The sequence below is a fragment of the Pinus tabuliformis genome, chromosome 7 (genome assembly GCF_031772625.1).
Source record: "Pinus tabuliformis cultivar Carrire ecotype Pingquan chromosome 7, CPIR1, whole genome shotgun sequence".
NCBI classification, from domain to species: Eukaryota; Viridiplantae; Streptophyta; class Pinopsida; order Pinales; family Pinaceae; genus Pinus; species Pinus tabuliformis.
The window spans coordinates 2,025,638,602-2,025,664,925 of record NC_142293.1 but is presented as its reverse complement, the minus strand read 5'-3'; the positions used below and the strand labels follow the sequence as shown (position 1 = coordinate 2,025,664,925).

At 42.1% G+C, this 26,324-nt stretch overlaps 1 protein-coding gene across 2 annotated transcripts in view; it reads right to left on the bottom strand.

The window, feature by feature from the left end:
- The window catches only part of LOC149256630 (uncharacterized), a 396,827-nt gene that overhangs the window by 351,889 nt on the left and 18,614 nt on the right, over positions 1-26,324 (bottom strand). For both annotated transcript variants that reach the window (XM_089460804.1, XM_089460805.1), the window contains exon 3: positions 1,778-1,893. In XM_089460804.1, coding sequence (XP_089316930.1) covers positions 1,778-1,893 — 116 coding nt within the window. The remainder of the gene's footprint in view (positions 1-1,777; positions 1,894-26,324) is intronic.

Genomic DNA, 26,324 nt, shown 5'->3' with positions numbered 1-26,324 from the left:
CCTAGACTGTTGTATTATTTAATTGGATTAATATAACGAAGTTGGGTTATTGTACAAAATTGTGTAAAACGTTGTGTATATTTTGTGCACTAGTAGATTCACTGTTGTTTATATTCCGCTGTGAAAAATAGCTTTGTTGTGATTCTTGGTTTGGTAGCGTCAGTGATTTAAGACTCTATACTAGACACCAAGATCGTGGGAAAACATGGTATCGAAGCTACTTTGAAGGGCCAGTGAATCAAAGTGTGCACAACGAAGCAACTCAAAGAGAGTTGAGATTGTCTGGATCATGGAGCAGAGGGTTCAGCTGAAGACATGGAGATGTGGTCTTGACTGGCTTGCCGGCGAGATTGGTTGGGAATTCTAGTGGATTGGTTGGGAATTCAGGGTCAAGTTGACCAAAAATCTCAGTGTTAACATTCTGTAAAATTTCCAGAATTTGTGTTTTCAGCGATATTTATTTTTTCAGCTTGTTAAATGCATAGTTATGGGAAAGGGCATTTAACTACATGGGAGAAATAAGGTGAAACTGAAAACCGGGGTGGGAAAACAGAAATTTCTACATTATGTTGGGCACTGGAACTACAACGCAAGAATCTACAAGTTTTTGTAGACTCAATAAATGTTATAAATTGGTTCAATCTCTCTCAGAGATGTCAAAATCACACAGTGTCTCCTATTATTGAAGACATATTACAGGGAGAGGAATATTACCATAGATACTCTGTCCAAGGAGGGCCTTTGACAGAATCTAGGGTATTGGCAGGTTTCAGAGACAGACTGCAGTAGATAGACAGGAAAGACATTTCCTTCATCCATCCTTCCTCTCCACCTGACAGTCACAGCAGCAGGATATGGGCTTCAGCAAGCAGATCTGATCACATGTCTTTTTGTCAGCTACAGTTTGCATTTTGATCATATTTTTGTCATGCTTCCTGAACATTATGGTTTTATATATGTATTTTAGGCAGATAGACTGTTTAAAAAAGTATACAGGCTACATGGATATCTATTTTGACGATAGGCTGGCTTTCATAGCAGACGGTTTCTTTTTTGCAGCCTTTTTAAAAGGCAAATTTTGGAATATGCTTCAGCATATACACTTACATAATCTTTTATTTCATTTCTTGATAAAAGATTACGATATAAACAAGCTACTGAGAAGAGAACTTGGTTTCAATAATGTTTTTTAGATCTTAAACCCATCTGCCAAAATCTAACTGCAACCAAAACTAAAGATTCTAAATCATGCATTTGATCTCAACTCTTTGATTAGGCAGGTCATATTCTCTAATTGTAATGGCTATCACAAGGGAGCATAACTGTAATATTTGAATCAATATGCAAGCTTTGATTACCATAATTTTATCCCTAAATTACTCAATTGCATGATGGCGAAGGAAACAGTGAAATAAGAACCTTTACAATACTTCTTGAATACATAACCTTTAGCACCAACTACTGTAAAAGGAAAAAATTCCATAAAAAAACTGAAGAAGTGAATCCTCCTCGTACAAATAAATAAACAAGGTAACATAATAACAAATATTTTTAGACATTTACAATCCACAAAAGATTAAAAATGTACTTGTTCATATCATCTATAAGAAATTCAAAAATAAATATCAACCTATAGCAAATGGTAGTTCATAATGAACTAGCATCGACAAAGCACAATGCATATATTGTTCTTTCCTTTTCATCCATAAAAAACAATTTTGTTAATGCATTAAGGTTAAAAGGTAGTTCTGTCTAGAAATTGGAACAAAAAACACACCATGCACCATAATTTTCACACTCTTTTGCTTGCTGTAACAATCTATGGCAATTCTTCCCGCACCACCCCCAGCCCAACCAGTACCTCCAGAAGCACTAACACTTCCAATTCCTTTCCTACAAAAAGAAATTAGACCTATGTCACAACCTTTCTATAACAAAATACCATTTACAAACTAATATAATACAAAATATATGGAAAAGTAAATGAGCATTTCATCATGTTTTGATTAGTTTATATATTTCCCATGTACTTCACATACTTGTATTTTTCCATAATCCCAACAACCTTTAACTTCAACAACCTGTATCGATTGATGCTAACGATCCTTACTATTTACTATCGCTCATATGGGCAGAATAAAAACAATGCAAAGATATTCACCCATGAGATAACACAAGAGAGCATTAGAAGAAGATTTCCACGATGTATACATATGGTACACTCTTCTATGTATTATGTGTATATATATTGTTGGAGTGTGATTAAGTTTAGTCTCTACAGTTATCACTAAGTATACATATTTAGCTGGGATATAAAGAGTGACCAAGCCCCATATGAATTATGTACAACAGTTGGGAACAATAAAGTAAAAAGCACAAATTACAATAATAAAACATAGTCTAATCAAGGCCACTTGAAACTTGGGGACTAAGTTTCATCAAGTCTTCCTAACTGGAAGGAAATAGTCCCCGATTAACATTAATGGTGACCATAATATTGATATGGGAGTTTGTGCAAAACAATGCTATCAGAAATAAAACCAAAAGTGCAAAGTCCTACTGAACTAGATCTGGTAAAAAAAGGCAAAAAAATGAACATATAGAAAACATAAATATTCAAATTTCAAGAGAATATTATATATTCAAGTCAACAATGGCTTGTCAGGTCAATAAAAAGAAGGTGTTGTTAGTCCCCCCACAAGGGTTCAAGCCACCAATGACACACTAATTGGGTGTCCCACTCATGGCCCCTTGACCAAATTCCCATTAAAATTGTGCTGATGGCATTCACTCCCAAGTCTGAAGAGGCGTTAGACATACTGCATCGTGATCAGTGAAATCCAGTCCTATATATATATATATATATATATATATAGATATATTAGACACCAAATATGTAAATTTCGCTCATCTATATAGCATGTTAGTATGAATATAGCAAAATCACACCAAGTATGATACCTATCTGGACCAAAATACATGAACATTGAGGATCTAAATGGCTTCCAGAGTCCCAAGAAGTCATACCACTACAACCAAGTATAACATATCATCAAAATCATCCCCTAAAAAAGGGTTCTCATCACAATGCTCTACATCATCCACTTGCCTTAATACTCGAGGTACATCTCTAATGCTTGGAACCTCTAGTGTTGCAAATGGCTCCAACTCCATCTAACTCAAGTCATCATCTGCAAACATTGTCAACTTACTCTCCACCATCTGCTCTCAAGATGGATCAATATCCGCCTCAACAACTGGATATATATTATATTTCTTGTTCAGCAATGAGTTGCAGCTCAATAGAAGGTTGTACTACACAAATATTAAATCATTCAATAATTGTTTCAAATGGTTTCTCTTCTTATTGTATACCAATTGCCATCACACCCGAAAGCACTACAAGATTGACTCAATATCTAAACTACAAACTTTTGCAATTGAGGGCATTTAGTGAAAAACAGCTTCAACCAACTCCTTCCACTAAGTGTCATCTACAAAGTTAGAAAATTCAAGAAAAGAGTTTGAAATTTGGACCAGAACTTTGAAATTACTTACATAGTTGCTCTTCGATTCTTTGCCAAACAACCATGCTTTTACCAAAGGTGCAAAAGTGCTATAATCACTTACTTTCCTTTGTATAGTATCCTGTTCATTCATCCCAAGAGATTAGCTCAATTAGTTTCATGCTGGCAAGTGCCTTAGTTTGAATCCCCCTGGATGAGGCGCACTAGTCTACATTGACAGGTTTACTAAGGATGTTGTCCATGAATTTGGAGAATCACTCGAGCTTTCCCACAAGGTTTTCATTGTAAAAAACAAATAGAGTCCTAGTCACTCAAATCGAGAACCGTGACCTCCATGCATGATATGTAATGGTACCTACTACCCCTCTTTCAGCAAGGGTACTCATAAACTTTTGACCACACCATTTGTAAGCCAAAATGTGTGCAATTTATAGCCCTATAAGGCCATGTAGGATGAAGTGTAAAAGTGTATCCTAGATCCTCAATGGTGGATAGTCATGGCAAGTCTTCTTAGCTTCATTTTCATGATTTCTAGATTTGTGGTTCTAATGACTTCCCCCTGTTGGGCAGTAACTCCCTATCTTGATGGGCATTTTTATGTCTTGGGTTGGTATGCGAGCATCATGGAGGTGGACCTATTAAAACAAATGATTCAAAGTAACACTTATTGTTAAAATTCCTATAAAGGTAATCGCTTCTTGTAAGTTCCCCATTTTCCCTCTATCTTGGTGCACCTATTTGTTCCCCACATGGACCATCTTCTTATGTACACACACCTCTTTGACCATGGTCATCATTCTTCATGGTAGTCTCACAATTCATGATGCATCTATGGTCCCCAAGGCATCATCCCACATCCATCAAAGTAGAGATAAGGCCCATTGCAGCCTCAAAGTCAAGCCAAGTCATATCCAAGTTGAAACACTCAAAACACCGTCTTGGAAATACCTTTACAAGCGTGTGATCATCATTAAAAGGGGACCAGCTTCACTTTGTGGCAGCAAGGGGGGTTTAAAAGAGCAACATAGCACATATGTTAAGCAAGCAAGGTGTCAAAGCAACTTGAAGATACTCACATGGACTAACATGTTCATTTGGGGTAGCATCAGATGTGTTCTAGCCACGAAATTTGGTGGAGAGGTTGGGGCACATGAGATCTCCAATACCCAGAAAGGGTTTGGGCATATTCTAAACAGTTCAAGAGATATTAAAATAATTAATATTTTTACTGGAGTCTCTAAGTCTAAACTTAGGGAAAATAAAAATTAATGTGTATTAATATGAAACTGGTTAGAATGGTCCAAAATACATGGATCAAGCCAGATCTAATCTTAGCCGTTGATTAGGGACTTAATCTCGGCCGTTGATATGTCAACAGGAAAAGTATAAAAGGAGGCTTGAGGGTCACTTGGAGAATACACTAGAGTGATCAGTGATTCTATTCTCTAGAGCGAGGTTTGCTAAGAGAGATAGAATTAGTGATTGAGCGTTGTAGCTGAGGGGCATTGAGTACAGAGAAACAGAGAGGCAAAGATAGTGTGTTAGGCCCCTACACTAGTAGCCAAGGAAAGTGATGTAGTAGCCACCAGAGCTCATGCAGACGTAGCAGGGTGCTATGCAGAGCCTCGGAGAAGCTAGCGTTGCTGACGCAAAGGGCCAAAGGGCTAACGCAGGGCCTCCTAAGGCTGACGCAGACCCATCCGGGGCGACACAGGGCCAGCGCTGGGCAAAGAGGGGCTGATGCAATCCAGAAAAGGTTGACGCAGGGGTTTCTGAGACAAATTGGTGCTGAGGAGCTGCCGGAAGGATTATCCGGGGTTTCATCCAGGAGATTTGTCTCAAACTAAGAGGTATTATTGCCAAGGAAATTCTCTGTTGGGTAGGCCAGTTTCGGCACCCAGATAGTACTTTGATATTGCTTAATAAAAAAACCCTCAGATAGCTGCACCAGTTTTCCCACATTGGTTTTTCCGGGGACATTGGTCCAAAAATAATGGTGTCATATGGTGTGATTGTTTCTGTTTCCTTCAGTTGTTGATCTATAATATGTTAAGCCTGCACTAGTGTTTATTTTCAGTATTTAAATTGTAAATAACTTGTTAAGTAACGGAACAAATAGGTAGGAATAAACCAGATAAAGTGCATGGACGGTTTCTAACTAAGTAGACTTAGAAACTTCGACATGGTATCAGAGTGTGATTGCAAATCACAGGAGGACTGAGGACATCAGCCGAGCGGAGCAATAGCAACAGAAAATAGTTGTCCCGAGGTGACAGAAGTTGTTTCTAGCAAAGCAACAACTAGGGAAGGGTGACGAAGTGCCTGCATCATCAAGGGTGAGCTGAGAAGAGGTAGTGCAGAGGCTAAGGAAGGCAAAGGGTGCCTCACGCAAAGCCACGCAGAAGCTGGGAGGGCTAACGCAGTTGGCTAAGGAGGTCGGGTTGCTCGTGTCGGGATTGCGCAAAACCTAGTTGCTCTCACCTTCAGGTTGCTGGGGTTTAGAAGGTTGTGGGAATATTGCAGAGAGGAGCTGGTGAGGTACTGTAGTCAAAACAGTACCTGATAGAGCAAGGCCAAGAGGAGGGAGTTGCTACCGAGGGTTTCTAGCCGAGGAACCCGGATCAGTGGTGCGATTGCACAAGACGATTAGAGTAGGGGGCATCTCGACAGCGGCACAAGGATTTCTAGCAGGGAAATCAGGACTCAAAGGGAGTCCAGAAGAGAACTTCCAGACAAGAAGTAGAGACTTGGAGGAGTCGAACAGAGAACTTCCAGGAGGGAAGTAGAAGAGCATCATGGCACTACACGGAGTAAGAGACCAGGATAGACTGGACGGAGCGTCGAACTTCGCAGTCTGGAAGGCTAGAATCTTATCCGTACTTGACAGAAATCGTGTCAAGAACTTCACCCTTAAAGGTTATATCTATCCCAGACGACTCCAATGGTAACGACAAGTACGAGGAGGCAATGGCGAGGACCAAGAGCATCATCCTTGATGGGGTCAAGGACCATGTAGTACCACACATTGTCGAGAAGGAAACGGCATATGAGATGTGGGAGGCCCTCAAGAAATTGTACCAACATACTTCTGTGCAGAGAAGAATGCTACTTGAGAATCAATTGAGGTCGTATCAGATGAAGAAGGGAGAACTGATTGACACCTTCCTCGAAGGACTGAATGAGATCTGATATCAATTGACTGCTATAGAAGCCACGACGGATCAGGAGTTGATAGTGAGGACCGCCCTGAATGTTGTCTCAGAAGACTGGGAGGTATTTGTCCAGAGTATACTGGGTAGAGGGACTCTCCCACCTTGAGACGAGATGTGGGCGGCTCTTCGCCAGGAAGAAATCAGACGGCAGTGGAAGACGGGTAGCAGCAGCAAGGGGATCAAAGTCAAGCAGGACGAGGAAGATGTTGCCCTAGCATTTGAGGGAAAGTAGCAAAAGCGGAAGAAGAATGATCTCTCCAAGATCAAGTGCTTCCACTGTGGGGAGCTAGGTCATTATGCAACCCAGTGTCCAAGAAAGAAGAGTAAGGGAGAGTCTTCCGAGAGTAACGCAGCGCTAGCAAGGGCAGAGAAGGAAGTTTTGACAGACAATCGTTGTGCCATGAGTGCACATGCGCCACTTGAGCAGAAGTGGGGAGACATCGAGCTGTAGTCAGGCGGACTACAAGCAATGAGGGGCAGGATCCTCGAGGTACCTAGCCTCTTGGATTAGAACTTGCTACGGGAGCCCCGAAGAGGAGTAGCAGGATTCGTTGAGTCGGTAGAGACAGATGCGGATGGAGCGGCAGAGAGAGCTCCAGTGCAGGAGTCTCGAGACAGCGCGAGGCTAGCAAGTTGCAACAGTGCGAGAGGCACAGGAGTGTTGCACCAGTGCAGGATGGCACAGAGAGGTGTGCAACAGTGCAAGATGCAGGGAGTTGTTGCAACAGTGCAGAGGTCAGAGAGGGAGCACTTGTCAGCGGCGAGGGGAGCTTCAGCATCAGTAGGTGTCTCTAGCCCAACAGAGAGGTCAAAGTTGGGAGATTAGTTACTTCTCAATAACTGAGTTGCAGTGCAACAGTGGGCAACACGATGCAGCATGATGAGAGGAGGTGCAGTGTTGTGAGAAAGGACCAACAGCAGCACGAATGCAAAGGGAGTTGTCGTACAGATGCAGCAGTGGCAGTGGCAGAACCATGGGTAGCAGTACAGGATACAGCAGTGCAGAGGATGGTGGGCAGTAGGCCTAGCATCAACACAGGGACCAATGCCGGAAGGTCAGAGTAATACTCAGTGAGGAGTATTGCTAGAGCACAGTCCTCGCTAAGAGGGAGCGTTGATTTGTGGTAGCATCAGATGTGCTCTAGCCACGAAATTTGGTGGAGAGGTTGGGGCACATGAGATCTCCAATACCCAAAAAGGGTTTGGACAGATTCTAAACAGTTCAAGAGATATTAAAATAATTAATATTTTTAATGCAGTCCCCAAGTCTAAACTTAGGGAAAATAAAATATTAATGTGTATTAATATGAAATTGTGTTAGAATGGTCCAAAAGACATGGATCAAGCCATATCTAATCTTAGTCGTTGATTAGGGACTTAATCTCGGCCGTTGATATGTCAACAAGGAAAATATAAGAGGAGGCTTGAGGGTCACTTGGAAAATACACTAGAGTGATCAGTCATTTTATTCTCTAAAGCGGGGTTTGCTAAGAGAGATAGAGTTAGTGATCGGGGGTTGCAGCTGAGGGGCATTGAGTACAGAGAAACAGAGAGGCAGAGATAGTGTCGGTAGAACAACGCAGTAGCCAGGGAGAGTGATGCAGTCGCAGCCAGAGCTCACACAGACATAGCAGGGAGCTACGCAGAGCCTCAGAGAGGCCAGCGTTGCTGACGCGGAGGGCCAGAGGGCTAACGCAGGGCCGCCTAACGCTGACGCAAACCCATCTGGAGTGACGCAGGGCCAGCAATGGGCAGAGAGGGGCTAACGCAACCCAAAAAAGGTTGACACTAGGGTTTCTGGGGTAGATTGGTGTTAAGGAGCTGCCGAAAGGATTATCCGGGGTTTCAGCCAGTAGATTTGTCTCAAACTGAGAGGTATTATTGCCAAGGAAATTCTCTGTTGTGTAGGCCAGTTTCAGCACCCAGATTGTACTCTAATATTGCTTAATAAGAAAACCCTCAGATAGCTGCACCGATTTTCCCACATTGGTTTTTTCCGGAGACATTGGTCCAAAAAATAATGGTGTCATATGGTGTGATTGTTTCTATTTCGTTCAGTTGTTGATCTGTAATATGTTGAGCATGCATTAGTGTTTATTTTCAGTATTTACATTGCAAATAACTTGTTAAGTAACGGAATAAGTAGGTAAGAATAAATCAGATAAAGTGCATGCAGGGTTTCTAACTAAGTAGACTTAGAAACTTCAACATAAGATAGCTCAAAAGCAAGCAATTTTTGGACCTATTGCTGCATAAACTAGCCGGCCTAGTAAATAGACTAAAGCTAGAGGGCACAACACCTAGGGACAAAGGCCCATTGTCAACACAGCCTATGTCCCCTTCTCTTCTCGGATTTTCACCGACAGGAGGAGTCCTAGTATCCCTCACTTGAGATAGATGTTCCTAAGATAAGTCTTAAGTGAGGCAAGGTGGCTCATTCAATGGAAAGATTCAATGAAAGTGCAAGCTTTGGGAGAAGCTAGGAGGACTTTCCAAGAAAAACCCCTTGAAAGACTACCCGAGGCCTAGGGTTGAGATATTTGACACGATAGAAGTTCATCCAAGGTCCAGATAGATGAGAGAAAAGGTTGTGATTGATATACTTCAACAAGTTCTAAAGTTCAAGCCTTCAAGAATCCCAAGTTGAAGGACAACACCTAGGGTTCCCACTTGACATGATAGCTAGGGCATCAATTATATTGAGATTTGACTGTGAGAATTGCCTCAAATCAAGAGGAGAGATAGAGGAAACACCAACGCAGAAGACTGTCTAGATGATTTTGCAAGAGACATTCCCTAATGGAATTTGCACCAAGCCCAAGGGAGGCTACCTTATCCTCAAGGGGATTAGAAAAGAGGTGAAGGAGAGGTGAAAGAAGAATGATTTTTCAATTGTATCACCAAGGATCTAGGACCAGTGCCTAGCAATTGGGAGGATTGGAGTCAAAAATGATCTTGATTTGAGAACTTCGCTCTTCAACGAGACCTAAAGGCAGCTTTGCTAGCCCTAAAGGAGGTAGCTTCACATCTACTCTAGGAATTTACATTTCGTTGACAATAGTTAACAGAGTTTCAAGGATGCAATACGCAAAAATGACCTTTAGGAACATTCATTCATCATTATCTATGAATAATGCATGCAATACTTCCAATAGCTTCAATGTTTTGACAAATTCGCATTAAATTAGGGCACATTAAAGATCATGAAACATCATTCCATGCATTAGACATTCATTTAAACATGTTACCGCTCAAACTAGCAGGGGACCTAAGGGGAATCCCTAAAGGGGAAATGCTAGGCGAAGGGCAACAAATGGAGTCCTAGCCCACTGTCACCTCATCTAAGGCTCCCTTCTATTTACGAACTTTCATCAGTGGGAGGAGACCCGATATGTATGGAATCACTAATGTGTAACAAGTCAATGGATATGAGTGACCCAAACCCTTTCCAAGAAGGTTTTGAAAGATGTAGCTTGCTTGCTTTCTAAGCAAGGTACTATGCTCTTCTAGGCAAAGGAAGAGGATTTTATAGAAATTTCTCATTTCCCACCCCGGTTTTCAGTTTCACCTTATTTCTCCAAAATAGTTAAATGCCCTTTCCCATATCCATACATTCAACAACTAGAAAATAAATTTTGTTGAAAACACAAATGCTGGAAATATTACAGAATGCTAGAAAATGCAGAAAGAAATATCAGCACATACAAACAGTGATTCAACACATTTAAACACAGTGATTTTTAGTCAAGGTGACCTTGGAAAAACCCCTACAACTCTTGAAGAAAACCAGTCCGAAAGCTCTTTCTTATTTCTGGAAAATGCCTTTTATAGTGAGAGAAAATATTCAGCAAAAAAATCAACAAGAAAACTTTTACAACTTATCTCGTTTTCCGTGCCTCACAGCGAACTGGAAAAACTTGCAAACAGCAAAATAGGACAACAATAAATGTTGTACGGCCTCCTCGATTTTTGTGCCCAAATTTCAACCTTAAATGTTGTTGTACGGACTGCCTAGAAAAGCAGGCAAGCTGCCATAAATGCTGTTGTACAGTTTTCCTTGATTTCTGTGTAGAAAAAATAGCAGCACAACTGTACGAATTTCTGCCTAGAAAAGCATGCCAAGGTACAGCCACTTGCTGTACGGCCTCCCTTGAAAAACGTGCCAGCAAACTTCAAATTTTTTGCTCCTCAATTTTTGTGCTAACTTGTTGTACGGCCTCCTTGGAATCTGAACCAAAACTGTTGTATGGCCTTTCTAGAAAATCGTGCAAAAATCTGCCTTTCACTTTGTGCTAACTCAGCTGTACGAACTTGCTGAAACGCTGCCTTGGAATGTGTGCCAAGTTGCTGCCTCCTTCTCCTCACTGTCTAGAAATCTCCCTTGCTCTCCTTCTCTCAATCTGCTCATGAAAGAATTAATGACCTTTTCCTCCTTTCCCTCCTTTAATCTAACCCTAAGTGACTTTTGGGGAATCCCTAAATCCAATGGCTGAAATAGATTGAGATCTAGGGCTGAGATTAAATGCTCATTTAAATCTCACTTTCTATTTTTTAATTCACCCCACTTTAATAAAGACCCACTTAGTCATTTATTTCCAAAGTCACTTTTCCTTTCTAATTTTACATTGACTTTATTAAAGTCACTTTAAAATTAGACTTTAGTAACTTTATCACTTAAAGTCACTTTTAAATTAGATTTGACTTTATAAAAATTATAAAGTCACTTTAGGAGAAAAATTAAATTCTTTTGGACACTTTTCTCTAGGCCAAAGATCAAAGACTTAGGGAACCACCTGTCCTCCGGTACCAAATTTCAACACTCCCTCTTACCGAGGAAGGTGTTCCTCACCACACCCATCTTGTCTCTGAAGTAGACATGCTTGCCCCGTGGTAAGGCTTTGGTAAGAATATCTGCAACCTGCTCATCAGTGGGAATATACTCAAGCTTCACAGCTCCCTTCTGAACATAGTCTCTGATGAAATGATATTTGATCCCGATATGCTTTGACCTGTCATGAAATACTGGATTCTCCGTGAGTTTAATGCAACTCTGATTATCACAGTAAATCATTGAAGGTCTCAACAGCTGACCAAATAAGCCAAACAACATCTTGCGAAGCCAAATGGCCTCACAACTAGCTAGACTGGCTGCCATATACTCTGCTTCCGCTAAACTCAATGCTACTGACTGTTGCTTCCGGCTGAACCATGACACTACTGCTAAACCCAAGCCAAAATAGCACCCTGAAGTGCTCTTCCTATCAGAAGCACAACCTGCCCAATCAGAATCAGTATAACCTACCAATCTCACTCCATCCCCCTGCCTGTAGTCCAGACCATAATCCACTATCCCCTGCAAGTACCGCAAAATGTGTTTTGCAGCCACCCAGTGAACCTCCCTAGGCTCACACATAAACTGACTCATCGTGTTGACTGCAAAACAAATATCTGGTCTAGTGTTGACCAAATACATCAATGAACCAATTAGCTTCCTGTACAATGTGGGATCCACCAACTCGGAATCCGAAGCATGAAGCTTCTTCCAGTTGGTGATCATCAGTTTCGACATGGGTTTACAATCCTCCATGTGGAATCTGCCAAGGATGTCCACAATATAGTTCCCCTGCCCCAGGAAGAAATGCCCCTCTTCCTGCCACACCTCCAAACCCAAAATTAATGCATCAAGCCGATGTCTTTCATCTCAAACTCCGCCACAAGATCTCTCTTGCAGTGCTCTATGAGTCTCTATGCACCTGTAATGACCAAGTCATCCACATACAGCACCAAAATGAGAGGCTCCTCACCTATCACAATATAGTAAAGGTTAGGATCTGCCTCACTCTTTGTGAAACCCATCCCCTACAAGTATGTATCTATCCTGGAGTACCAAGCTCTGGGAGCTTGCTTCAGGCCATAAAGGGCCTTCGTCAGTCTGCACACATGGGACTCCTTCCCATGCACCTCAAAGCCCTGTGGCTGCTCAATGTACACCTCCTCCTGTATGAAGCCATTGAGAAATGCAGTCTTCACATCCATCTGGTGGATCTTCCAGCCCATCTCTGCTGCTATCGATATAATGGAGCGGATCGAAGTATATCGAGCCACGAGAGCGAAGGTCTCCTCATAATCAACTCCCTCTACCTGGCAGAACCCTCTAGCCACAAACCTCGCTTTGAATTTCTCAATGCTGCCATCTGCAGTATGCTTTACCTTGTAAAGCCATCTGGAAGTAACCACGGATTTGCCCTCAGGCCTCGCCACCACCTCCCAAACATCATTCTTCATGATAGAAGAATACTCCTCCTACATGGCCTCTCTCCAAACCTGCTGGCTAGCTGCCTCCTCATAACTAGAAGGCTCAGAGTCGAGGATGCTGGTAGCCATTGCCATATAGCTACAAAACCTCGCAGGTGGTCTACTCTCTTTGACCGACCTCTTAGGCTCAGCAACAAATGTGGCATCTCTCAAGGTGTCCTGAAGCCACTTGGGCTTCCTTTTCCCTGAGCATACTTCTCCCATTGGAGAATGAAACTCCTCCTCCTCATCATCATCAGGAACCTGAACTCCTGACTGTCTGTCTGTTGTCCTCCTGCATGCACCTGAACCTGTAGAAGTTGAGGTACCGTGTGAACTGTCCATCAGTGGACTCCCTAGTGAACTGCGCTGTGGACTGCTCTGCATGCTGCCCGGAGCACCACCCCTCTGGCTCGGTGAGCCACTGCTCACTGACGGACCTAACATCGTCATAGATGTACCTCCGAATCCTCCTGATCCCTGCCCACTGGATCCCTGCGACTGACTCAACTGCTGCTGAGGGTCTGGCTGATCCAGATACTCTAACTCCCGTGACCTTCTAAAGGCCCTGTCCTCCTCGAACTTCACATCCCGCCTGATAACAACTTTCCTCTCTACAGAAAAGTAAATCAGAAAGGCCTTTGAGGTCTCACTGTAGCCCACAAAGATACCCTTCTCTGCGGTGGGCTCTAGTTTGGTCCTCTTCTCCTTAGGTATGTAGGAGTATGTAATGCACCCAAAGATACAAAGATGACCAATATCAGGCTTCTTCCCAGAAAAAGCCTCCTCCGGAGTCATGTGCCCCAAGGCACGATGCAGACTCTTGTTCTGCAAATAAACAGTTGTGTTGCAAGCCTCTGCCCACAAGAACAATGGCAACCCCTGATCATGTAACATGGCTTTGGCAGCCCCTCCGATGGATCTGTTCTTCCTCTCCGCAACCCCGTTCTGCTGGGGGTTGTAAGGAACAGTGAACTCCTTCCTAATGCCTGCCTCCGCACAATAGTCAACAAACTCTCCAAAGGTGTACTCTCCTGAATTGTCCAACCTCAGGGACTTGATCTTCTGACCTGTCTGTGTCTCCACAAGAGCTCTAAACTCCTGAAACCGCTTGAAGACCTCACTCTTGGTCTTCAAGAAATAAATCCAAGTCCTCTTGGAGTGATCATCAATGAATAAGACATCCGACCGCTCACATCGGAATGAATCAAATCAAGTATCCCAGTCGCTCTGCTGTCACTGCTGGGAAAAGGGGATTTGGCAAACTTGCCCATCGCACATCCTCTGCAAGTATCAAAGTGATCAGTACTAAAATCTGGCACACTTGTAGTGATCTCCCGCGAGGTCCTCAAGGCTCCATGATACATATGCCCCATCCTGCGGTGCCAAATCTCACACAGCTCAAAACTGCTAGCTCTGCTGTCAGTACTACTGCTCAATGCCAAAAGGGGTTGGAATGCAAACTTCTACACCTTTGCATGGTGTACACCTATCACTCTAGCTGAATCAGCTGGAGTGCCCCTGGGATACATCAACACCTGTCCTCACCTGAACAGTACCTCACATCCTCTGTCCTCCAAAGTTGAGACGGATATGAGGTTCTTCCTCATACCTGGCACATAAAGAACATCTGACACCTTCAAGGGAGGTTTGGACTCCCTCTGAAATGTCAGTGTCCCCACACCGACTGCTCTAACAACTCTGTCATCACCGAGTACTACCTCTATATCAGTGCCACTCTCTGAAAGCTCTGAGAAGTACTCACGGACTCCTGTCATGTGACGTGAAGCCCCACTGTCCACATACCAGATACCCGAAGATGCTCCGCTAATCGAGGGAAAAGCATGCTCCCTCTGAACCTGTGTGGCAGGTGATCCTGCACTAGAGGACTCACACGCAATGAACCCAAACTCCCGGTCAAAACGATCTGCAAAGTCCTCAACCTCTGCTGAAGCTGCCAAGCTCTGGTTCTTCCCCTTCTTCTTCTTCTTCTCCGGACACACAACTGCATAGTGTCCCATCTTTTGACAATTCCAACATTTCACCTTGGAATAGTCCTTCTGTGTGTTACCCTGTTTACCTTTACCTTTGCCTTTGCCCCCACCATTGCTTGTGAAAGCCTGCTTCTTCCCTTTGCCTTTCTTGCCTCCTGCCAACAGTGCTACATCCTCATCCTGCTCAACTGGCTTGGCGGCCCCAAGCTGACCTTTCCTAATCTCTATCTGAATGCAATCATTCCAAAACCTCTCCCATGTGGGAAGGGTCTCACGTGCACAAACCCCATTAGCAAAGTTCATCCATGAACAGGGGAGGCCATTCACTGCAATCCGCACCAACTCAGTGGGAGGAATGACCTCTCCAACTGTTGCCAACTCATCTCTCACATTAATAATCTTTGTGAGATATCCAGTTGCACTATCATTACCCATCTTAATGGTCTTCAGCTTCTCCTTCAGGACCATTTTCCGGTTCTCATTGGTACTCTGGTAGAGATTGGACAATGCTGTCCACATCTCATGGGCATTTCTCTTTCCTCTCACATGAGGAATGCAATGGTCTTTGACTCCGTCTAGAATCAGTCTCTTACCCTTGTTGTTCTTTTTATTATAATCAGCCAACTGAGTAGCATTAGTAGGCACAACAACAGGGTTCTTTGTGGTATGCACCATAATGTCCCAGATTTCTGCCTCCTCAAAGATACTCTGCATTCTCTCCTTCCAAACGCTGTAATTGGTATGCCCATCCAACCTATCCTCCACCCTCAATCCCAATGACATCCTACTATCCTAAAACTGAAAAATAGTACTGTTGTAGTAAAGATAAAACTGTTGTTTGTGAAAAATCAGCTTGCTGGAATTTTCTGAGTGAAAAATCAGCAGGCTGTAATTTTCCTCCTTGCTGTCCCAAACTGCACTTCAGCACTCAAACTCTAATACCATATAGAAATTTCTCATTTCCCACCCCGGTTTTCAGTTTCACCTTAGTTTCAGCTTATTTCTCCAAAATAGTTAAATGCCCTTTCCCATATCCATACATTCAACAACTGGAAAATAAATTTTGCTGAAAACACAAATTCTGGAAATACTACAGAATGCTAGAAAATGCAGAAATAAATATCAACACATACAAACAGCCATTCAACACATTTAAACACAGTGATTTTTGGTCAAGGTGACCCTAGAAAAACCCCCTACAACTCTTGGGGAAAACCAGTTCGAAAGCTCTTTCTTATTTCTGGAAAATGCTTTTTACAGTGAGAGAAAATATTCAGCAAAAATATCAGCAAACAAACTTTTACAACTTATCTCGTTTTCCGTGCCTCAGCCAACTAGAAAAACTTGCAAACAGCAAAACAGGACACCAATAAATGTTGTACGGCCTCTTCGATTTTTGTGCCTAGATTTCAGCCTTAAATGTTGTTGTACGAACTGCCTAGAAAAGCGTGCAAGCTGCCATAAATGTTGTTGTACGGTTTTCCTTGATTTCTATGCAGAAAAAACAACAGTACAGCTATACGGATTTCTGCCTAGAAAAGCGTGCCAAGGTACAGCCACTTGCTGTATGGCCTCCCTTGAAAAATGTGCCAGCAAACTTCAGATTTTTTGCTCCTCGATTTCTGTGCCAACTTGTTGTACGGCCTCCTTGGAATCTGAACCAAAACTGCTATACGACCTTTGTAGAAAATCGTGCCAAAAATCTGCCTTTCACTTTGTGCTAACTCAGTTGTACGAACTTGCTGAAACACTGCTTTCGAATGTGTGCCAAGCTGTTGCCTCCTTCTCCTCACTGTCCAGAAATCTCCCTTGCTCTCTTGCTTTCCTTCTCTCAATCTGCTCATGAAAAAATTAATGACCTTTTCCTCCTTTCCCTCCTTTAATCTAACCCTAAGTGACTTTTGGGGAATCCCTAAATACAATGGTTGAAATAGATTGAAATCTAGGGCTAAGATTAAATGCTCATTTAAATCTCACTTTCTATTTTTTAATTCACCCCACTTTAATAAAGACCCACTTAGCCATTTATTTCCAAAGTCACTTTTCCTTTCTAATTTTACATTGACTTTATTAAAGTCACTTTAAAATTAGACTTTAGTAACTTTATCACTTAAAGTCACTTTTAAATTAGATTTGACTTTATAAAAATTATAAAGTCACTTTAGGAGAAAAATTAAATTCTTTTGGACACTTTTCCCTAGGCCAAAGATCAAAGCCTTAGGGAACCACCTGTCCTCCGGTACCAAATTTCAACAGATTTTGGGGGTTAGGTGTATGAGAATAGGCTTTGAAATGAGTTCCCCACACCCTAAATACTTGTTAAAGTTGGTATCCCGGATGGTTCTTGAAGAATGGTCCTTTGAAGGAGCAGGACCACACGGGGCCAAGTGGACCTGGTCTAAGGTATGAGGAAGGTATGAAATGATCAATGATTTTCTTACCCTAGACAAGGTGGGAAGGATCAACTGAAGAATTTCATTCAATGATGTTGTTTTGACCTTGGGAAGTACTAGCCTTGGGGATGGCAGGGCAAGATTTCATCTCGGAGCTGGGCTTGGCTTTTCTTCCAATTCCACAGTCGGAATGTCTTCCAATTTGGAGGAGGGCTAGAGGAACGGCCAACGCAAGATACCCTAGGAGATCGAATTTTTTTAGTGGCTAGCTTGTCAAGAAATTGATGCCCTAGTCACCCTAATGTGGCCAGACATGGGAGAAGGTGAAAGGATAGGAGTTTTGGTGACCACCCTTGGTAGATCAGTGCCTTAATGCTTGGGAGAATGGAGTCTATGTTGATTATGTGTAAGATTTCTTGGTTTCCAGTCAAGGAGGCCTCAAAATTGCTTCACAAAACCTTTAGGTCAAGTGAAAGAAATCTTGCAGCTTTTATACTTCAAATGCATAATAGGAATGGCTTGTCAAGGTCAAATTTTGCCTCTAGGAGATTTCACTCATATTACAAGGGCCAATGCACTAAGAGAACGTTATGATAGAGAACATCCCACAATATTAAGCAACAATTTGCATGCAGCAATTAGCCTTAAAACAACGAAAATCCCATCCAACATATATGACAAAGTAACAAGAATAGCATCAAAAATTTCATATTTACAATGCAGTAGATTATATCCAACCATTCACAAATGACAATAATGAAGCTCCAAGAGAAGACAAACCAATAACCATACATCAAAATTCATCCATAAATGCTCCAATTCATCCTCCAGCAAAAAGTGTGAAATTCTCTAAAGAAGAGAGATATCCAATCCAAAGTGATCATGATAAATGATCTCACCTCACTTGTATTTATACACATCTAAGGAGTTCAAATTACACTCCTTGGCCTACATAAGCCCCAAAAATAAAATAATGTGTTAATAATACAACTTTTGGTGAAAAGCCCACCAAACTAGCTCATGAATGAAAAGATAAGCCTCTCAAGAGGTCAAATAGTAATCTATGCATGTCGTACGGCCCTCTAAGAGGCCTAATGAGGTCCATGGGTGCCACAACGAAGAATGGGACCCTCAAAAGCAGTGGACAAGGTATTGGCCCCTTGTAATAACCTGTGGTGCTCCAAATGACATGTGGGGGCACACAAGTGTCCTCATGGGTCTCCAAACAAATTGAAGATGCCTGTAGGTCACCATCAAGGGCTAGGATTATGGTGTAGGTGATGCCACATCATCGTGGAAGTCCCGAATCATCTGCCAAGTGTATGGTGTAGATCAGGGGCCGGCTGGGCATGATGGATCAAGTGCATCATCGTCGTCCAATAGGTGAACCACGAGCAATCTCTGAATGGCTGTGGAGACCCACGGAGTGTACTCTGTTGTTGTGGAAGCCCATGGCTCTCAACGCGCACCCTACATGTGCCAATGTAGCCCTCTGGAGGATTAGGACCCTGTATAGGGAGACCAAACCCCAAATGCAAACCATCTGCAATCCTGCATAAGATCCAATGCATCCCCTAGGCTTCCAGTGCAACAAGTCATTAAAGAAATTGAGCAAATAAGCTTTCCTAATCATGGACCACAAGTGGGGACTTCATAATGGCCTGCCCTTCCATAAAGGGCTTCGTGATGTGCCAATGTCTCCTAAACTCCCAATGGGGTTAACCAAGTACCCTATTAGGTGGTTTTTGCTTCTAAAGGGGATAATGTAGTCAAGGTATATCCGTCAAAAGGTGGTGGCATGTGGCAAATAGGTGAATGAGGTAGGGAATGAGAGGGGGCAGCCCTGGGTCACATGCTGGGGCACAAGTGTAGCTAATAAGAGGGAAGCCCACACTTGGGTTTATAAGGTGTAGGAAGGAGCAATCGTGGTTCATGAGGTGCCTCGGCCTTGAATTTTCCACCCTTCTTTATATGCCTTTTGCCTTTTTATGATTTTCTTTGATTAACTACTCAGGGATCAAGGGGTTAGAGCATGATGTATAAGATATAGCAGTGAATTCCTCCTTTTATGGTAGGGCGGTTCATTGCTCATCAAGGGTTGGGACAATCATGGATTCCTATATGATGAGGAAGGTTCGTAGAACTTGTTGGAACCAGGGTGATGGGCATGATGACAGGGTAGAGCTTCATGTAATGGTTTTTGCTCGCGTTCTAAATGTTTGTCCCAACCATCTTTTGCATTTTGTGGTACTTTTCCTGTTGAACGTGGCCATAAATGCTTTTGACTTTCTTTTTAGCTGCATCAACCTTCGAGCTTCATTCCAAGCCATTACCCAAGGTGTGGGCAAGGGGAAGGGGTGAGCTAACCCTATGTGGACTCGATGGAGGAATGTGGACCCAAGGGGGGAGAGGTGATGGATGGGATAATAATGAATGGAAAACGAATAATATAAGCGGATAAGGGAGTGGGACCACGTAACCAAAATCAGGGTTTCCCATGAAATACCATCCCTGAAACCAAGTGGTCAATGAAAGAGATCCCACGGGACTAGAATCCAAGGTTAAGTCCTAAAAGGGGTCTAGGGGACAGAACCACAGGAGAGAATATTTCGTTTATTTGTTGTAAACAAAATAAACTGCATAATTAATTTTTTCAGTTAGGAGAAATATTTCCAGTGGTTGCATTTCAAGGAATTTTCACACGGCATCAGAGCATATTTGACAAACAGAAGGCTCAGAGTCGAAGGGAGAAAATTTCAATGTTCAAAGGGAGCAGATGGACGAAATTTTCAAGGGTTGCGCAATGCCTAGGCATGCAGTGCGAATTGCAGAGCAAAAATTCAATTTTTCAGTTGCAGATTGGGCAGGCAATTCAATGGACAAGAAAAGCACCTCTGGGTATTGCTTCACCGTTGGATCAAGAATGGTTTCTTGGTGTAGCAGGAAGTAGAAGTCAATAGCAGTGAGCTCTGCAGAAGCAAAGCATATGGCAGTAAGCACAGCTATGTGCGAAGCTATATGACTTCGAAAGCTGCTGGTAGACTTGTTCAAGCAAAGGATGGAGGCGACTAGTGTTTACTGTGATAATCAGAGTTGCATCAAGCTCTCTAAGAATCCAATGTTTCATGATAAGTCGAAACGCATAGATATTCAATTTCATTTCATTAGAGATTGTGTGCAGAGTGGAGCGGTCCAGCTATAGTATGTTCCCACAAATGAGCAGGTTGTAGATATACTCACGAAAACTCGGGGAAGAGCTAAGTTTGTTTATTTCAGAGAGAAGATAGGTATGTTATGGTGGAGAACTCGTTTCAATACCAGGGACAAATTATTTAGGATGCTTCTCAGTTGCAGTTGTTACAGTTGCAGCAGCAACAAATGAGAGGGAGTGGCAATGCAGATGCAGATTTGGCAGCGGTATAGCAGCACAGATGCAGAATCAAAGTTGCGTAGTGATTGGTGGGCAATGGCAGGCAGTCACAGTGGCCAAACATCAATAGCGTGACAAAGGGTGATACAGAGACAGGGTGTTGTAGTAGTGGTGCAGCACTAGAACACCTTCCTCGCTAAGAGGGAGTGTTAGTTTTTGTAGCATCAGAGGTGTTCTAGTCTCGAAACTTTGTGGAGAGGCTAAAACACAGGAGTTCTCCATAACCCATAAATCGTTTCTGGAAATTCCACCTAGAAGTGTCTCAATTAGATTATTAGCCTATTTTTAAATATTTCCTAAGTCTAAACTTAGGAAAAGGGGTTAATTAATCAAATTAATTGAGAAAAGTGTGAATCATTTAGAAATTCACACGGATCGATCCAGAAATGATCTCAGCCATCAATTATGTTTTAATCTTGGTCGTTGGAATCCCAACTGGAGATTATAAGAGGAGGTCAATGGGTAGATGGAGGATACACTAGTGTAGATACTTAGTTGCCCAAGCAGTTCGATTTTCTCAGTAGCAAAGACGCAGTGGAGAAGATTGAGCCAGAGGGTGAGTAGCAGGTGGCAGAGGAGGTCAGCAACATTTTCGGAGGAAGTCTTCCAATTCCGGAGGAGGCAGTGAGAGGAAGTGTGAAATTCCCAGAGGGTCTACGCAGGCATAGCAACAGGATATTTCAATCTAGCAGGAGGAGTTGGCCATTCGGTAGCTGGAGGTCGGGATTTTGGTCAGATAATCTAGTGAGCCAGTTCCAAATCCATAGAGAGACAGATTTATTGATTTCAAAGTTTTCCAGAGGCAGCTACAGCAAAGTTTGCACAAGCCCTATGCAGAGGTTGACGCAAATGGATCTGCGCGTGGCTGGGGAGTTAGTTTCGGGGACAGAAATCGGTTGTGGGGCGAGTAAAAATTCATAATAATTTTGCTATTATTTCTCTCAGATTAGATTGCCAATAAAGCATCCAAATTATTGTACTTAGAAATCTATTGTTGCATAATAAAATAAACGCTCATATTGTTGCACCGGTTTTCCCGAGTTGGGTTTTTCAGGGAACTTTTATCCAAAATAATGGTATCACAATCCAGGATGTAATCCCGAACATAAAGAATACTGAAAAAAGTCTCTAGGTTTATGGGTCTTTTCCATTCCGTAGATAGAATCAGGGTTATTCATTTTTAGGATCAATAGTGGACGAATGGAGAGAGTGATTCGAACCCTCGGTACGGATGATCCGTACTATGGATTAGTAATCCGTCGCTTTGGTCCGCTCAGCCATCTTTCCAAGATGGAAGAATTCATGTGTAACAAAATGAATGGTGGAGTAAAGGTGTATACAATATTTTTACTTCCATAGTATTTTATTTGGTGAAGAAATTGCACTGAGAATATTTCGTTATTTTGTCGTAAACAAAATAAATTGTATAATTAATTTTTATTTTTTTCAGTTAGGAAAAATATTTCCAGATGCTACATTTCAAGGAATTTTCACATGGGTCACCCATTGGTGGTGGGTAACAGGACCAAAGCAAGCATGTCATCCACCTTATACTAATCATTGAAGGGATCCAAGGCTTCAAGAGAGGAACATTGAGCAAGTTAAGCAAAGTGTTGGGCCTACCAAGCAAATACTTCAAGCAATTTCAAGCCAAAATTCAATGCAAAGGTTGCACGTTTATGCCATGTTGCCTCAAAATCTAGTAGGTCTTGTAGAGGGTGCTCACCAAGGCAAGCACTAAACTAAGTGACAACAATGAGGTGTGGCCCACTATCACTACAGCCACTACCTCCTACTCTTTATGAACTTTAACCAATGGGAGGCTTCCTAGTAGATAGGTCACCTTTGAGATATATTCTAGGTCAAAAGGTTAAGGTGACACAAGAAACTACTAGAGGATTGGTTTTCTTAAGTACAAGGTTCAACCAAGGGAAATAAGGCATTTGTATCCTCTAGAAAGGCCAAATTAGGGCACACTAAACCTAGGGTTTGAGAAATAGCAAGCAAAATGGAATATTGTAAGGTCAATATGCCAAGAAAAGATTTCCAATCAATGAATTTTAGCTAGCCAATGGCATATGAAACCTTCAAAAAGTCCTCAAGTTGAAGATCAACAAAACAATGGTTTACTTACGGCAAGCTAGCTAGGGCAAGAAAATTGAGACCTAAAATGGAAAGATTAACCACCAAAGGAGGATGATTTTGAGGCAAGCAATCCTTCTCTTGATGTTGAATCCTTCCAGAACCCAAAAGTCTTCCTCTAAGCCAATCGCACTAAGCCCTAGTTACGCTACTTATCCTTAGGAGGGTTGAAATTAAGACAAAGAAAGAGAGCGAAATTCAAGTTTATGGATAAAATGAGGTTTGATCACCAAATTGACAAGGCCAGTGCCTAGTCCTCGGGATGATGGAGTCTATGAGTGTGACAGATTGCCTAAATCTTGCAAAGGGATAAGGATATTTTGATGCCCTAGCACAAAATGCTAACTATTACCTTTGTGAGGGATCAAGGTCGCTTGGGAGAGCTATCACAAAAGTTTACCAAGGTGATTGCCATACATATTTCATTCATGAGTAATGCATACAATGATGATATCTAGATTATACACAATTGATCTTCAATAAGTAACAGAACAATAAAAAAACCCTAGATTATCAATTCATTCCATACATTAGGTAATAAGATCATTTTTTAATCAAATTAAAGGCTCACTTACAAGACAAAATGCATGAACAATCCTTTCATTGATCCAAGATAACTTCTCCAATGCCAAGAAAAATAGCTCTAATAGACAAAGTTCTCCATAGAATCACATCTCTCCAATAGACAAGAAGGTCGAAATTCTCGAGGCCAAAATAGTCATAACTGATGATGAATGAAAATGAATGAGCCTCTCCTCTATTTATATGAGGATTAGCCTAATGACACCCTTAAAACAAGTTTGATCACAAAACGTGCTTGTGTTACAAGCCAACCCACTTTCTTTAACAATAAATGCCCTCACTAACCCACATGTGTGAGCCGCTAACTTTCTAGGGTTGAGATCATGCAAAGAATGAGCTCCAAATGTTATGTCCACGTGATATGAGGTGTCCAAGATGATGTAAAAGCATGCAAAAATCAAGATTTGAGGGTTGGTCCTCAAATCAACCTCATTGCCTCCCATGTGGTCCCAAGATCCAAATGGGGCACCACAAAGTGGTCTCCATGGGTCTCCAACTACTCAAATTGGCCTTCTTTGCTCCAACCCTAAGGGCTTCTGTAGTGCAACTAGCCCTCTCTAGTCTCTAAAGGTGAGACCATCCTAATCTGGGCCTTGAAATAACTGCCATCCATCAATTGGTGCTAAGGCCAGCCTAGGGCATATTGGATCCATGCGTGTCACCCTAAAGAATCATCAAATCCAATGCAAATTGGTACAACATCTTGGGTGCAAGAGGTACCCTAGAACATGTGTCATATGTTGTTGCTAGGAGGCCCAAGAGTCTCAACGCTTCACTTATTTGTGCCAATATGCTTCTCTAATGGCCTGGGTACCTGTGGAAAGGTGCCCAAGACATGGGTTGTTGAACCACCTAACAATCACAACACAGATTCTAGTGAAAGCAACCAGTCATTAGGGACAAAAATCATTATTGCATCTAAGTGAACCAAGCTTGAGTGTCATGGGCTATTTAATACTTCATATAAGGATCCCCTTCCAAAATCAAGGCCTTGAACTCACAATGGTGTTTTCTCCCTAGGTAGGAGTGGCTAAAGGACAACCTTATTAGGTGTTTCCAACCCCTAAGGGGAAGTAACATTTCCTCAATCCACCCTTCAATTGATAGGTGTTAGTGAATAATAATGATGGTAACGGAGGGGATAAGACTTCATGGCCAAGTGCCATGGTCAAAGGGACCGGCTAATGGGGGTATCCACATCCCGAGTGTATAGATGTGAGGAGGGAGCATTCGTGGATGCATGAGTTACCAACTCAACCTTTGTTTTTCCACCCCTCTTATGCGCCTTTTACTTATTCTTGATCTTTCTTGATCTTTCTTTATATAACTACTCATAACTCAAGGGTTACAACTTGCTTTGAATGATGTGGCAGTGGTATTACTCCTTAATGATGAGTCAATTCATTGCTCATCGAGGTTGTGACACGCAAGGGTTCCTTCCTTTCATGTAAGGGAGGAACATATGCTCAAGAACCGGGTGATGGCCATATGAGTGAGGTACAGCTCATACTAGGCTTTTGCCCACATGCTAGTTTGTATGTCTCCGACCATATTTTGCATTTTGATATTCTTTCTTTTAATTTCATTGTGACCATGACATGCTCTTTCTATTATTTTAGTTGCATCAACCTCCTAGGGCAAAGTTTCCAAGCCCTACCCAGGTATGTGGACATATGGGTGCCAAATCCCAAAGAACCAATGGTCAGTTGAACCCAAAGAATGGAGGTGAGATATTGGCTTGTAATGTAAGATGGAAAGTGTTAAGTACAGTATAGGGGAAATTTAACTACATTATCTCACTGAAGGTTTCTCAAGTAGTGCCCCTCCTATACCCATTGGGCCATTAAGGGAGGTCCCATTGGACTAGGATCGAAGATTAACACCCCATTTAAGGTGAGAGAACAAGATCATGATCAAAGCCAATACTTCTTTTAGATAACCCCATAATCCATAGCAAATGCCCAAAAACAAACAAGCATAAGCACCCAGTTGCAAAATGACAAAGGTGCCTTTTAAGTGGAAACCCACCTTCATCCATGTGCTCATGCCAAATGGGCAAGAAGCATATGGTTGATGCAAGTGGTGGAGATATGATGGATATCATTAGCTAGTGGTGGTTGTCAAGGGCTACTGGCTACATGGCTGACCGATTGGCTATCAAATGGAGGAGAAAGTTTTCTCCAATAGGGTTACCATTTTGGTGGGTAACAGGCCAAAAAGCCCTCCTTTATTGTGCACTGAACCTCTCTTGTGGGATGTCACCTCTATTTTCAGGGTTTTAAGCAATGTAAAAGCAAATTTTTTGTAATTGACTTAAGTCTCCAAGCATTTTGTGATGACAAGTCACCTTTTCCTTTGGAGCAAATGGTGGAAATATTTTGATAGCCTCATCTATAAATAGAGAGCTCCTCATTCCCAAACCATTGTGAATTTTTGAAGATCATTATGCCATAATGTAACTATTTTCATGAAGCCTTGGTGTTGACAATGGAGTTTATCTTTCTTGGTTGTTCGTGATTTATTCAAGACCACTACAAACTTACAAAGGCTAGTAAGATTGATCCATTGAAGGGCAACTTTGTCACTTGGAGAGTAGGGTTTAATCTCTCACTTCTCTCTTGTTGGTGTGAGGTAAGTATTGAATCTCCTTGTTGGGTTATACCTAAGGTTCCTCCACGAGGATCTCATTTTATTTCATGTAATAGATAATATTATGGTTGAAGGTTTTCCTATCTAAAGGGATCCCTTCT